Raw genomic sequence first — 13,945 nt, forward strand, 5'->3', positions numbered from 1 at the left:
AAGTCCCAGTGTTGCTGTGAGAAAAACGCGCGACACTGGTCACGTACCGTAGGTGAAGAGGAAATGTTGTCACCTCCATATAACATGCGATCGTCTTTTTGTTCTTTTTTTTTCTTCTCGTACTTCAACATGTGTCTTACAAGCTGTAATTTGACTGGAAGTGCTTTGAAAGTCAGTGATTTTTGCCTTGATACTCGCCTTTAGTCTTTCATGCTGTGGCCCCACCTGCAGTGTAAATACACACACGTACGTCAGGAGAGCGGACAGAGCTAGCTGTTGATTGGTTGTTTTTTTGGCCTCTACAGTACGATGAATACAGATACCACAATAACGACACCAGCACAAAAAAAAAAAACACTAACTTTAGCTTGCTGTCCCAGTGCTTTGAGTGTGTACATACGGTTTGTGTTTGAAGGTCATTTTCAAATCTCTGAGCAAGTCGAGGGGCGCTTGATTTAGCGTTCCAGACACCTCAGCAGTCCCAGGAAGGGGAGACATCAAGAGAAACTGAATCAAGCACCCCTCATATTTTTATTATTCCAGTATTTATAATGTAACAAGCTACTGTTTTTCTACGGTCTGTTTGTGATGCCAGTGGACCAGAGACATCCAGAAAAAGAGTTCTGTCGGCGACATGTCGAAGCTGATTGACTCCAACGAACTTTTTTAATGCCAAGGAGTGTTTCGCCACACTTTTATTTCACCCCGAGCTCGGAGTTCCTGCCGCTGACGGAACTCTTTTGCTCCGCGTCTCTGCCTGTGGGGCAGGCCATAGAGCATGTGAAAACAGAAACACTATCATGATGCTGCTGTCACTCACTTGAAATCCTCACATCTCCCGTTTTTTTGGTGTGCTGTCTGTTTTTTAACTTGACTTGAAGGTTTACATAGTTCTCGTGCGGAGTTATTTTCACGACCTGAAGGTCCATGAAGTCCATTCAGTAACCTGTACAGTTTGCAAACTGCATGGTCGTCGTCAGCCTGAAAGAGGCTGTTTCTTACTTCTTGAAAAGCGGGCGGAGAGACATGAGATGTGACGGATTACTTCCTCTCACACTGACACCGCCCGGGTCCGCTACACAACAACACAAACACGTTCAGTCACATTACAGCTTCGATCGATGCTCGTCTTCCGTAACGCAATCAGCTGAGGCCTCGACGGTCGGGGAAGTGTTTGCACTCTCATTGTTCGCATTCATGGATCGTACAATACAATAGACACACCTTAATAATGCACTCCAGTACAATGCGAGCATATAGAACTGAATCAGACCCTCTCGACAAAGTTTCAACAAATATTACAGCCCCTGTTGCACGGCTCTTGTATTGGATTGCATTAGACTGTTAAAGCACCTTACAAAACACAAAGAAATCTAGAAATTATAATTTTTTTTTCCATTTTTCAAACCAAAATCTATAATTCTTGCATTTTTGTTTGTCAAAGAGCAGTGCCAAATTTTGGAAATGAATGTGTCTTTGCTGTCTTACCCAGAGCCACGTGAGAGGGCTGATCTTATTTTCACTTCACTTCACAAACTAGAGTCTGCACACTTGTTGAAGCTTTCACTCAGAGGTGCGATGCATTAGAGAAGAGGAAACTGTACATTTTGGGAAATGCGCATATTGACTTCCTTGCTGAGCTAGCAGTCTCATGTCTGTATGGTAAATGTGACGCTGTAGGCTGGAGAGCTTAGCTTAGCAAAAGGAAACAGCTAGCCGAGACTATTTCTTGGCCTGGCACACTGGCCTCCACATTGTCTCAGCCGCATACATGGCTACTTAATGCTAAGCTAAGCTAACCATATCTTTGCTGTAGCTTCATTGTTAACATACAGACATAAGAGTGTTATCAACTCTCAGCAATAAAGAAATGTGTCTGCCCTATTTCTTTAAAACGCTCTGTGCATTACTGAAATGTCTGTATGTCCAGTTTAGTGTCCCTTCATTCAACTATGACAGAGCTTGTCTGTGATTACAGTGTGCAGATCTCAGTGTGCGGAAACTGATGTCAGTGTTCTCATCTGACCGCGGATAAGACTACAATCCAGCATATTTTTTTTCCAAATGAACTCATCTGTTTTGTCAAAGAAAAAAAACGTTCCTGAAACGTGGTTGAGACAGGACCTCAAGACATGTCTGTATTTGTGTCATATGAGACAGACATGGACGTATATCTACAGAACCAGCTAAATAAACAACTCATCCCAAATTCCAAATATCCAACTGTCTCTTTGTGACATGAATGCAGCATAATGACATTGAAGCTTTAATTACGCTGAATGTCATCAACAGATACTGCACATTAAATGGGTTAAATGTAAATATTGACCTGAAATATGAATCATTACAGACGACAGCATCCTCTCTGGGACTGTAGCCCCGACATTGAACCGCAGCTGGTTCGTTCCCCCACGCACACTGTGACGATTATATTTATTCAAACAATATGTTACACATTTAATGGGAGACGTCTGCATTAGACAACGCAGAAGCCTTCTTTCTTCTTAGTTATTTCTTAATAATACATCTCACAATCACGTCCAAATTTTACTGCCGCTCACATTACTTCCTTCCTTTTTTCTGATATTGGATAAAAATATCTTCTTTCCAGATGAAACCAAGAAGCACATTCTGGAAGACTGAGTTTTTAATGTGTTTTCTTACCTTTAAGGCAGCCATTGGCTTCCACTAATTTCACTTTGGTATAAAACTTAACTTACAGAGACTTTAAGGCTGGATTAAGATAGATATTACCTCATTATGAGTAATATGTGTGCCAAAACTCGGAAACAGCAGTTCACAAAACAGACTCGCAAGATCCATGTAGTAGCTGTTCTGGAGCTTTCAGTCATATCACATGATCTTCAGATAGTTCGCCCACTTGCGGTGGAATTGCGGGTGTTGAAATGTCCACTTTTTCTGAGCACTTTGAGGACTTCTTGTCCTTCTTGTTGAAAAGTTGAGGTTCAAAGTTCATTCTTGATCTCAGGATCAGCAGCAGAGAGCAGTCTCACCCTATGGTCCATTTAGTGACTGTTCAGGAGCTCTTAGGTCATGTGATCAGAAAGCTCCGGAACAGCTACTAAATGGACCTCATGGTGAGATTGAATGAATAAATACGCAAAAACGCTGATATGGGCTCTTAAGTTGTATTTACTTGTTTGAAATAGCAGAAATGAAGAATATTTATTTGTCTGCTTATTTTTCTATGTTTTTACATAATAGTTCCATTCACATGTTTATTTTTCTTTCCGTACTTCCTGTTTGGTTAGAAATTTATGTACGTCTCCAGACCTTACCCCCAAAATTTCCTCCGGGCACAGCTGCCTCGCCATCACGGCCGTTCGAGACGATGCCCATGCATCCCAGCGGCGGCTGTCCGCTCTGCTTCGTGAAGGTGCCTGGGCCACTTTTGGCGGACGCCGCGTCAGGCAGCACAGAGCAGACTGAGCCAGGCAGGAAGTTAAACTCAATATCAACAGAAAGCCTGCTTACCCATGCTAGAAGCACAAACATCTGAGCAAGGTAACAAAATCAGGCGGGCAAAACGCTCTTGCTGGGGTTTGAGGCCGTGCAAAGGGGGGAACAAAACCTCGCCACTTATTGGTTGATTTGATGTGTTCGTTTACCCGCGCCACGCTGACTGGTCCGGTGTTTTGGGAGAGGCTACCGCTCAGCTCAAGCCGTTTCTTGGAGACTGCCTCTTGTGGTCATCAGCACTCATTGCCATCACATCAAAATCTGCTCTCGTTTCCCAACACCTGACGGAGGAAACTTCTGGAGTTTGTTTTGTTTCGACACTGGCATCAGCTGGCCCTCAGTGATCCATACAAACTGCAGCTTATTAAGCATAAATTGTCTGTTTCGTTTTCTTGGATGTGACGATATACTGATCAGGGCTAAGTTCATTTCACTTTCAACTCAGCTCGTCCGATGGAAGAGAGGATCGTCGAAAAGGGGTCGTGTGGTCGTTTGTATTTCAAACTGAGTTGAAAGCGATTTGATGTCACCCTTGTGACATATCATTTAATGATGTCTGTCTTGCCATTTTTGAAGTAAAATATCTAATAATTATAACGACAATATTTATTTATATTTATATAATTTCTGTTGTATGTTATGGAACAGTAAAATTATGATTGTGAGATAAAGCCTCGTGTCGTGCTTCTTTTAGCGGGTTTGTGTACGTGAGAACGTCCTCGACCTCCTGAGTGCTCCTCTCGCACAGATACGTGCAAGTGAGTAATGGTCATATGTGATTCATGCAAATGCAGTTTCGCAAGAAGTTCCTGTATTTGTGTGCAGAATGTTGCAGCCATATGAGGGACGTTTGTCACTTCTGGGCCCCCATGCATCAATTGTAGGCACGTCTGTTCATATAAAAACCACAAACACAATGTGGTGTGTCTGGTGTGTGTGTCTCAATATTATAGTAAGCTATGAGCCCTGTGTATGCACTGAGTGTGTTTCGTCTGGAAATAGGCCTCTGAACAGCAGAGAAACCTCCATTAAGATGACAGTAATTTAATAATATCCATACCAGCTTCCCAATAACTCTTTAACCTCCAGATACCCAGACTGATCTAATTATCCTTTTACATCTTAATCAATACGTTTTAAAAAATGTCAAATTAGACTGCAATTCAGTCCATCAAACAAATTTCCCACACCTGCATCGGGAGAAACCACTTTAATTGTATTGACATGCAATTTCTTTGGTGTTCCATGGTTTAAAAGTCACATGGTATAATCTTCCAAGCATACACAGAAGAACAAGTTCTAATCCCAAATTTAAAGTCATTTCTACATTTACATTGTATGAATTTGTGACTGGTAAGTTGTTAAAATTGTCCTCTCAAAAACAGTGATGCAAGGTTGTAGTTACTGTATAGAATAGATGATTTATAATGCACTTGAGATGTAGGAATCAGACTTTACACTTTATTTTCTACGCTGTCACTGCCCCATCGGGGCACTTGTGCTACATTTAACCAAAAATATCAGCGTCGACTAAAGAGAAACTTTGATGGAATAAACAGAAAAAGTCATTAAGTGAATTCACACCATGCAAAGTTACATTTTCTTCACAACTGATAAACTGCATGTATATGTCAGGCCTATAGCAGAGGTTGTGTGTGGCGTGTGTGTCACTTCCAGACAAACTGATCTCTGAAGTAAAATAACCCAGTTACACAGTTGAGATGGTGATGAAGCCCATCAGAAAAACCTGCAGGTGAGCTGCTCTATCTAGACTTCACATACTTTATAGGACTACAGTGCTTTGAATAACTTTTAAGTGCATTTTTTTTATAGATGTGAAGCTAGAATAAGTCAGACTGTAGGAGAGTAATGTCAGACCTGCTACAGAATTGGGAGTAAGCTGACAGGCAGCCAAATGACTTCCATCAGCTCACTCAAAAATCAATCATCTTTGATGGCTGATGGGTCGAATACGACTTCCAATTCCCCTCGCCCTCGAGCAGTTCATCAAACAGGCAGAATGTGTCACATTACCTCATAAAAATGTCTAAAAACGTCATTTTATTCAACATAACGGTGCGTTTCATTTGGCCGCCTGTCAATGGCGTCATATCTACCTGTGCTATAACTTCCTGGGAAACAGGAAGCACCACAGGACACCTCCAGAGGGCGAAGAAGGAACTCCCATGATCCCACACTGCTTCACAACATCATCAAACTCCATCTTTTGTTACTGTTTTGACTGACAGACCCATAGTGGTGGAAATTACACGCTAAGGGTTTAATGGATATTTGTGTTAGATTTCATATTCTAATTTAAATTCTGGTGACAGACTTTGAAAGGTGATGTTCAGGGTTGCAGATGGTGCTGCTCCACTGCTATACCTGGAGATGACTGCTCCCTGCCTTCAGCAACCAGCATGGCTGAGAGACGAAATTAGCCTGCAAGCATCTTAAACGGCAGTTCCCCTAACAGCCACTAGATGTCAGTCTAAAACAATGAAAGTCCCTAATTATGTCCGATTTTTTAAAATAGATCTCAATACTTGATTTGAATTCTTTGGACGTGTGCCTTGAATCTTTGTTCCATAAAACAGAGGAGCGTGGACATTTTTTAGTGCCATGCTTTGCTGTCCCATTGTGTCTTTTTAAAACATCCACTAGGGTGCGCCAGAGTCCTCCTTTTTCAATAGGGTTGCGTGTTTTCCCATTTCCGAATTCCCATTTTAGAATGTTTTTTTTTTTAAATGATATCCTTTATTATCCTCAGCATAGAAACACACGACTCTCCCGGATAACAGCAGTCCTGTTGGTTCATGTCATGGCCGTCAGTTTAAATTGTAATTGTCGTCACCTTTAATTTGTCAGCTTGCCATGACAGATGGTTAAATACTTCAACAGGCCTTCCCATGAACCTTGCAAGGAGAAGCCAGTGAATCAGAGTTGGAGCAAACAGCACCATACTTTCCAAATTAACCCAAATTAACCCAGAATTGCATGTAAAAAAGCTTAAGCTCAGTGATTGGATGTCTTGGCCTATCACACTCAGCCAGGATGGCAGTCACCGGGAACCTGATGTCACAGACTTTACGTCATGTGTTTCTACCGTCTGTCTGCGGTGTCTGGCAGTGGACAGCAAAGGAGGAAGTAAAAAATGCAAATGGGGAAAAGATCATTTCTGCTGCAGGGAGTGCAGGTCACCCAAAAAAAATGCATCATAATGTTAGCAGGCTTTTAGTCTGACTGAGCTGCAGGCGGATGTAAATACATACAGTATATCAGTGAAGTCTAAACTGCTGAAGCTGGGTCACTTTTTATCATTCCCTTAAGAAAGAAAGCCACGGGAGCTGATCCCCGATCAGCTCTGATAGGTGCAATTTCAGAGAGTTTGGCCTTGATCGTTTTCACATGGATTCATTTTTCCTCCATGATCCTTCCCAGCAGGGTTAGGCTGACATATGGGAGTAATGGTATTGCTCTAGCAGGAATCTTAACCTGTGTGTATCAGTGAAGCCCATATCTCAGCCGAACCCTCGTCCGCGGCGCGGCCTCGCCAAACTCTCTCCGCGTGGCCCCGCTGCCCTCAGCTGCTCAGCAGGACAATGATGTAAATGAGGAGCAGGCAGATGAGGATGAGGGTGAAGTTGACAAACAGCTCCTGCAGGTTGCGCTTGGCCTGCGGGTTCACCTCGATCTGAGACGCTCGGCGGATGGCCGACTTGGTCATGTGCTGGACGCGCTCCATGGAGACGGCGGGCCGGTTAGATTTTGCTCGGACGGACGAGGACGGGAGGGAGCTCGGTCAGGCTGCCGGGCCTGCGTGGGCTGAGCGGGAGCTGGGCCGAGGCTGCTCAGGCTGCCGTGAGGAGGTGAAACCAGTCGTCTGGAGGCGAGCTCGGGTCAGGTGTTCTGGGCAGCCAACACGGAGACGTCTTCCTCCTCTTGTCTTCCAGAAGCTGCGAGAAAGAAAGAGGGGACAACAAAAGTTTGTTGAAGACATCGTTCACCGTTCACTGGGACGCGAAAGCAATCAAAGCGACCCAGCACCCTCCTCGGGGTGAGGTCCCCTCCCGAGAATCTGTGTGACCTTTGAGTATCGCAGTGCATGGCGTGATGATAAGAGAGCTGCTCAGAGGCGCCGGCTGAGGTCTGATGATGTGTTAAAGCAGACTCGAGTGGCAGTGGTGACAGCAGAATGACAAAGACAAGGTGTGTGTAACAGAAAGGAGAAAAGAGAAAAGAAAAGACATGATTTCAGTACATCTACCACTCGAGCTAATACATATAATGTAAAGGTCTTAAAGCAGCCTGCCCTCTGAATGTCATGGGTCACAGCTTGGGTCTGTGGGCAGACATCCCTTAAACACAGATCCGCACATCCTCCTCGACCTGTAGGTAGGTCAGGTCCAAACACCTGATTGGTGAGTCAATCTAACCCTAACTGTTCCCTGACCAATTATGTTCTTGGGCCACATTTTCAGCGTTGTGCAGAACAAATCCAATTTCCAGTACGATGACAATTAAATCATTTATATCAGGTGAAGAACAAAAAGATGAACATTTTTCTTAAAGTTATATGTTAGTAAGATTATGAAAATCCTATTTATCAATCATCATAGATTTTTTTATGCATTTATGTGAGATTAGAGCTAAATTTGTACCGTTCATCTGTCTTGGATAAACATACAGGCCAGTTTCAGTTTGTACAAAACTGTAGATTTGGATTAAAATATGTAATTGCTGCACTGCAACGCGGCAACTTTGTGACTTCACATGCAACCGTGCTAAACAGAATTGCGAAACCTGCAAGAAATGTCCTTAATTTTGTCGTAATTATGTGTTTTTTGAATGAATGAAGTCTTTTATTTCCAAAATTAAAAACAAAATCACATCATGGCAGCCAGTTTACAAGCATGTAAGCATATATGAATATACAAACATTATGTTATAAAAATATTACTGTTACTATCTAAGTAATATGAGGTATTTTGGTATGTACACCTAAAGTTTTAATTTTTTTAATTTAACCATGTATCCTGTACATGTCTGGCCTTTCTAACCATCCAGACCGCTTTAAAAACAGTCGAAAGTTCAGCGAGTTATAATGATCTCAGTTGTGGACAGACCTCCTGCCCTGCTTCCCTGTTCCCTAGGAATTGTGGGAGTTGGTGTTGGACATCAATACATCCATGCTGCCTCAGCTGCTAAACATTAAATATCCACGATTAAGTAATCAGCAATCAAAGTTAAGCTATTATTGATTAAAACACTCCAGTCAGCTGATTCATTCATATCAGTGATGTAGCAATATCGACCAAAAGCCTGCTAACATTAGCATCATAAGGTGCCGGTCAGACATGACGAAACGACAGCAGAAAGCAGCATGTGAGCAGTAATGATGGAAGAGCTTCACCCTCCCCTAAATCCCTCCGGTCATCTGATCTGTGACTTTCCTCACATCAAAGTCACGGCGGCAAGGTGACTTCTGCGCTGGCGGCTCGATCCCGCGGACGGCGAACATCTTACCACTTGTGCATCGCTTCAGCCAAGTTTTTTTGCTATTTTTAACAAGCTCGCGCGGCCCCAGCTGTGCACGTTGTTCATGACATCAGAAATATTCCATGCTAGAAGACTAAAAGTACGGGCAGCTTTGGGTCACCTGTGCATCAGATAGCCTGTGTGCATATTAAAACTGCACTTTGATGCGTTCACTTTCATTTTTTAGTGTTTCCTGGTACGTTGCTGCAGGACGGACAGCAGGAGTCACTTTAGCCATTTGATGCCTTCCACACACATTTCAGCACGTCTATTTTTAGCGCTTCCCTTTTGTTTCTTCCACCTTTTATCTTCCTCTGTGTCACTCATTATCTCTTCGCAAGTTAACGCCTTGACACACACACACACACACTGTCACACACCTGAGAGGATAAGCGTCAGTGTGCTCTGAGGCCTCTGACTTCTGACCTGACTGAAGGATCTGAAGTTTTCGGGGTTTGATCTCCAATCACAGAGACTTCCACAGCCTCTGCACTTGTGCTTTCAAATAGTGCCTCACCTTAATGTAGCTGTATTTAGAGATTTAGATTTGTTTGAATTGAATACAGAATTTTTGTGCAGTTTTTTAGCCTCTTTTAGCTCATTGTTTTGGTTTTCGGGCCTGCAGCTTGACTGTTTTTTCATCAGTCTCATCTGTTTTTAGTGAAAAACCTCTGATTAACCCCTGGAACACAGCACCAGACAGCTGTCAGCAGCTAGCTGGTGAACACAGTGGAGCATTTAGTAGCTAAAGAGCTGCATGTTTCCATTAGGAGTTGGTTGAGACCAAAGCAGAGGCAAAAGGAGACTGGAAACTGACTCCAAATTAATGCTAATGCAATGGTATGTAGCTCTAATGGATGTGTACATACCCTCAGCACATCATCATAACTTTATATCATGTGTCTTCAGCTTGTTTCGCTGCGTCCATGTGGCTGCAAGAATCAGTAAACGCAGTTTTAGTCTGTGCAGTCGTTCTAGTGGCCGTTACAGGAACTGCACCTGCCCTTTCAGCTGTGGTGGCTGAAACAAATAACAAAAATCTTCAGTTCCTGGGTGTCATATGATAGCGGCCTTTACATCTTGAGCCCCCCTCCACCTAGCAACAGCTCATACTGGACATAAAACAATAAATACCCATAATCCCTGGCGTTCTGTGAGGCCCCTGAATCACTCAGCACCGCACGTCATAAATGGAGTTCTGATCCAACCCTCCTCTTATCCCCCCCTCATCTTTTACTTCTCCCATTTCGCTTTTTTGTCCCGCAAGTGCTTTGACCTATGCCACCGCGGATCGTCGTCGACGTGGGCCTTTAGCTCAGCGCCGCGTGGCTGAGAGCACGTGATTGACTGGCGCTCCACATCATCCTCCGCTCGTCATCATTGTGTGCCGGGCGGCGGCTGTCCGTCATTTTGTGGTGGGAGGCGGGCTGCCGTTCTTCTCTCTGACAAGCACGAGTAATCCTCGTCTCCACAAAAGAGAGATGAGTGGAAAAATGAAATGCTGACAGTAGGTTTACGACTCCATGTCTCCTGCCTCAACAAAAAGGATCAACTTTCCTCATTTTTCAACAAGCCATGTTTTTGTCATCGCTCACGACTTTCCCCTCCTGCCGCGGAACCAGTCAGACACAGCCGTCGCTCCGTCAGAGCTGAGCTTAAGTAGCCACTGTGCTTGCAGAGGATACACCCCAGCGGAATGCAAAGCTTAGGTGGAGTTGCCAGGACCACCAAGGGGCCTCTGATTAAATCGGAAGGATGTTTAATGAAAGCATAACCCTGCAACACATTTTTTCCCTGCTTTCCTCAAATATTTGCTTTTTTCTCGTGAAGTTTTAGCCCTTGAGGCCTCTAAAAGTGCCAAAAAAAGCCTCTCAAGCCACAAAGTCCACTGCGGTGCAGTACCAGTAACGACCAGTAGATGGCTCTGAGGGAATTTTCAGTTTCACATTTCTTTGCTTTTCTTTGTGATATTTTTCACAGCCACTCCATTCAGGAAACATGAAGCATTTTTTGACTGACAGGTGTCCCAGCCTATCACTGCCAGTCTCAAACCTTTACCAAGTCAGTCAGCTATCAATATCTCACTTCTCCACTGTGGTTGATGAATGTATCTGTAGTGGATCATTTCTTCAAATGGAATCTATTTGTCACTTGCATACTATTAACAGTATAATTTAATACAATTTGTACTAATACTATGTAAAATTTAAAATGTACTACTTAGTTTTACTTCACTGGCTTTAATATTACACCTTCATTTCTGTATTTTATCATCTCACTTATGTTTCATTTACTGTTCCAAATGTTTGTGTTTGACCGTGTGATGCATCAGTTTTATTTTTAAATCGTTCCTGCTGTTGAAGTACAGATAACTGTTGTTCAACACGATCAGCTGTTGTTGCCACGAGCTGAATACCTCCTCTGATGTGACCCACAGAGGGGAGCTGCTGTGTGGTTACACGAGAAAGTCACTGATGCAAAGTGAGGACTGAAATATTTCCATCACAACGCTGTGCAACATTTGGAGAGTTCTGTGTGTGTATGTGTGTGTGTGTGTGTCCTGGTCATTCCACAGGTGTGAGTTTTATCAGTGTGTGTCAGCGCCAGTATCTGTTGTTTTGAGCAGGGAACAAGGCGACACACAGATGTGCACACACACACACACACACAGCTTCAGCTGTAAAGAAAATAGCTGCTGTGCATTTGGCAACTCGCGTCACGTCACCTTAGAGGATGATTGACGGGGGAAAAGCAGAGTGTGACAGCTATCGACCAGTGAAATGTAGGTTTGAGGGACCCATGGGTTCGTGGACGCTGACCTATTACTGCAAGTGGGGCACGGTCAGTGTCCCCCACCTGCTGATAGAAGCTGTGGGGCTCCAGCAACATTCAATGTAGTTGAATCTGTGTTATTTCTTTCGAAACAGCTAGAAGCTATCGGTGTGCAGATGATCGGTTGAACTCGCTCCAGAAACCGCAGGACGGCGTGGAGCTAATCTGTCTAAATTTAGATGTGGTTGTCATAATCTGCCGGTTTCGAAGAAGAGGCATTCACGTTCCAGGCCTGCGTGCCTCATGTTCGACAAGGTGAGGACTGCCATTACACTGTGTGTTAGTTTGAGCCGACGATAGAGGGCCAATTACTGGGCGCCAAACGTCACCATGCACTTGCTTTATTTTTGTTTCTTGGACTTTCTCGGCCTGTGTACCTCCTAGTCACCTGTTGCCAGGATGGACGAGGAGGAAAAGACACGCATTTAATCCAGAATGATGCATCTAATAAAACAACTTCCCCTTGTTTAGATCCCAGTTTAGCCAGTTTGATCAGCTTCACCATCAATATCTATGTCGTTCGCCATCCAGTCAGACAGTGTTGGTTTGAAACTAAAGGCCAACCTTAACGAAAGCTGATCGGGCTCCTGAGGGCTCTGAAATGAAAGCATGTGATTTGAATGGTAATGGAAGAAAGAGGAGAGGAGATGAGTGTTTATCCCTCTGGGAGGTTCAGTCTCGTCCCCTCTGTCCACCCTGCTGTCTTCACTGCATGTGAACAATGCCTTTTTTCTTCAGAGGCGCTGGTTCACACAGTGCATCTGAACATAAAACGTAGCAGACTCTCACCCTCGGAGTGAGACTGTGACTCTACATGCACATCAAACTGCGCAGCTAGTTGAGAAACTGTTCTATGGTCATTCAGCCCACTGGGAGTAATAATACCGGATGTATTTTAATGACTCTTCTAGTCTTATGATCAATTCCAAGCATTTTCTCATAAACGTCATCTGCTATCGCCCCATCTGCTGCCAGAGAGTGAAATCGTGTCTGAAGAGGATGCTGGTTCTTACCTTGCAGATGAGAACAGAGCTGGTTGGAGTTTGAGAGAGAAATGTCAGATATGCAGCGCTCTGCAGGGCTGTAAACACAATGTGAGAGGGGGGCATAGAGAGAGAGAGTGAGGGAGAGAGAGAGAGAGAGAGAGAGAGAGAGGCAGGACATCCCAGAAAACATTTTCGGAAAGTGAGGATGCCAAGGTCGTACCAGGTCTGGTGAATTATACATGCAGCAGAAAGGATCTGCCAGCTCGCCCGCTTACTTTTCTTCAGGAGTTTGAAAGTGTCGACTTTCCGATGACTGAGAGTGTTAATGGTTACATTATGACAGTTTATGATGTGAATCTGTGAACACTCCATTCACAAATAACATTAGATTTTGTATTTCTGCATTAAACTGTTAATTTATTATTATTATTTTTTTTTTGCATTAGTTGTAAATCATGTCAGCGGATCAGAGCCGTGCGTCGCAATGATTGGCCTAGTGGCCAAAGTTGGAATTGCAGGTCACGTGACCCAGAAACCTCCATGTCATACACATCTACAGAGAGCAGAGGGGATGGGAAGCAATTAAATTTCAATAAAAAATGTTTTTTTGCACAGTGGAGGGAGTTTTTCTTGTGCCCTTTCGCCTCTCTGCAGCGAGCATCCTTCACTTAATGAAGAGGTCACCGTGTTTGGACTCCTCATCCTCTCTTTAACACGCCTGTGAAGTGTGCATCACGGCAGAGCCGGCTTGCAGTTTGGCCTCCGGTCAAACATCGTGGCTGGATTACTCTATTGTCTTCACCGTACTGGCAGCCTGATGGACACCTGGCACGAGCTCGGTGCGTAGGAACAGCTGATGGCACCTCTAAATATACAGTTTGGCCGAGACCGCACCAGAGAAGAGCCGGGGAATTGATCCCCTGGGATCCTGATATTGTTGAAGCAGCAGCGACAAAGTGATCGTCCCGCTTCACCACCGATCCCAGCTCCTCATTTTTAGGATGGACGTACAGTACAGAGCGCGGCCAGCTGTCCTGCCAACCTTCAGCATGAATGCATGATCTCATTATTAATATACTGCAGTTAAACAACTAATTCTGGGTCTTTGG

At 44.0% G+C, this 13,945-nt stretch overlaps 1 protein-coding gene across 1 annotated transcript; it reads right to left on the minus strand.

Annotated features, from left to right (window-relative positions):
* Window positions 1-4,681: 4,681 nt before the first annotated feature.
* pln (phospholamban) lies at window positions 4,682-12,932 on the minus strand. The gene is made up of 2 exons (XM_041966324.1): window positions 12,864-12,932; window positions 4,682-7,436 (listed from the first exon to the last, which is right to left on the minus strand). Exon 2 carries the CDS (start codon window positions 7,223-7,225, stop codon window positions 7,064-7,066), a length of 162 nt encoding a protein of 53 aa, XP_041822258.1. The 5' UTR covers window positions 7,226-7,436; window positions 12,864-12,932; the 3' UTR covers window positions 4,682-7,063.
* Window positions 12,933-13,945: the final 1,013 nt, after the last annotated feature.

The sequence above is a fragment of the Chelmon rostratus genome, chromosome 24, assembly GCF_017976325.1.
Source record: "Chelmon rostratus isolate fCheRos1 chromosome 24, fCheRos1.pri, whole genome shotgun sequence".
NCBI lineage: Eukaryota > Metazoa > Chordata > Actinopteri > Chaetodontiformes > Chaetodontidae > Chelmon > Chelmon rostratus.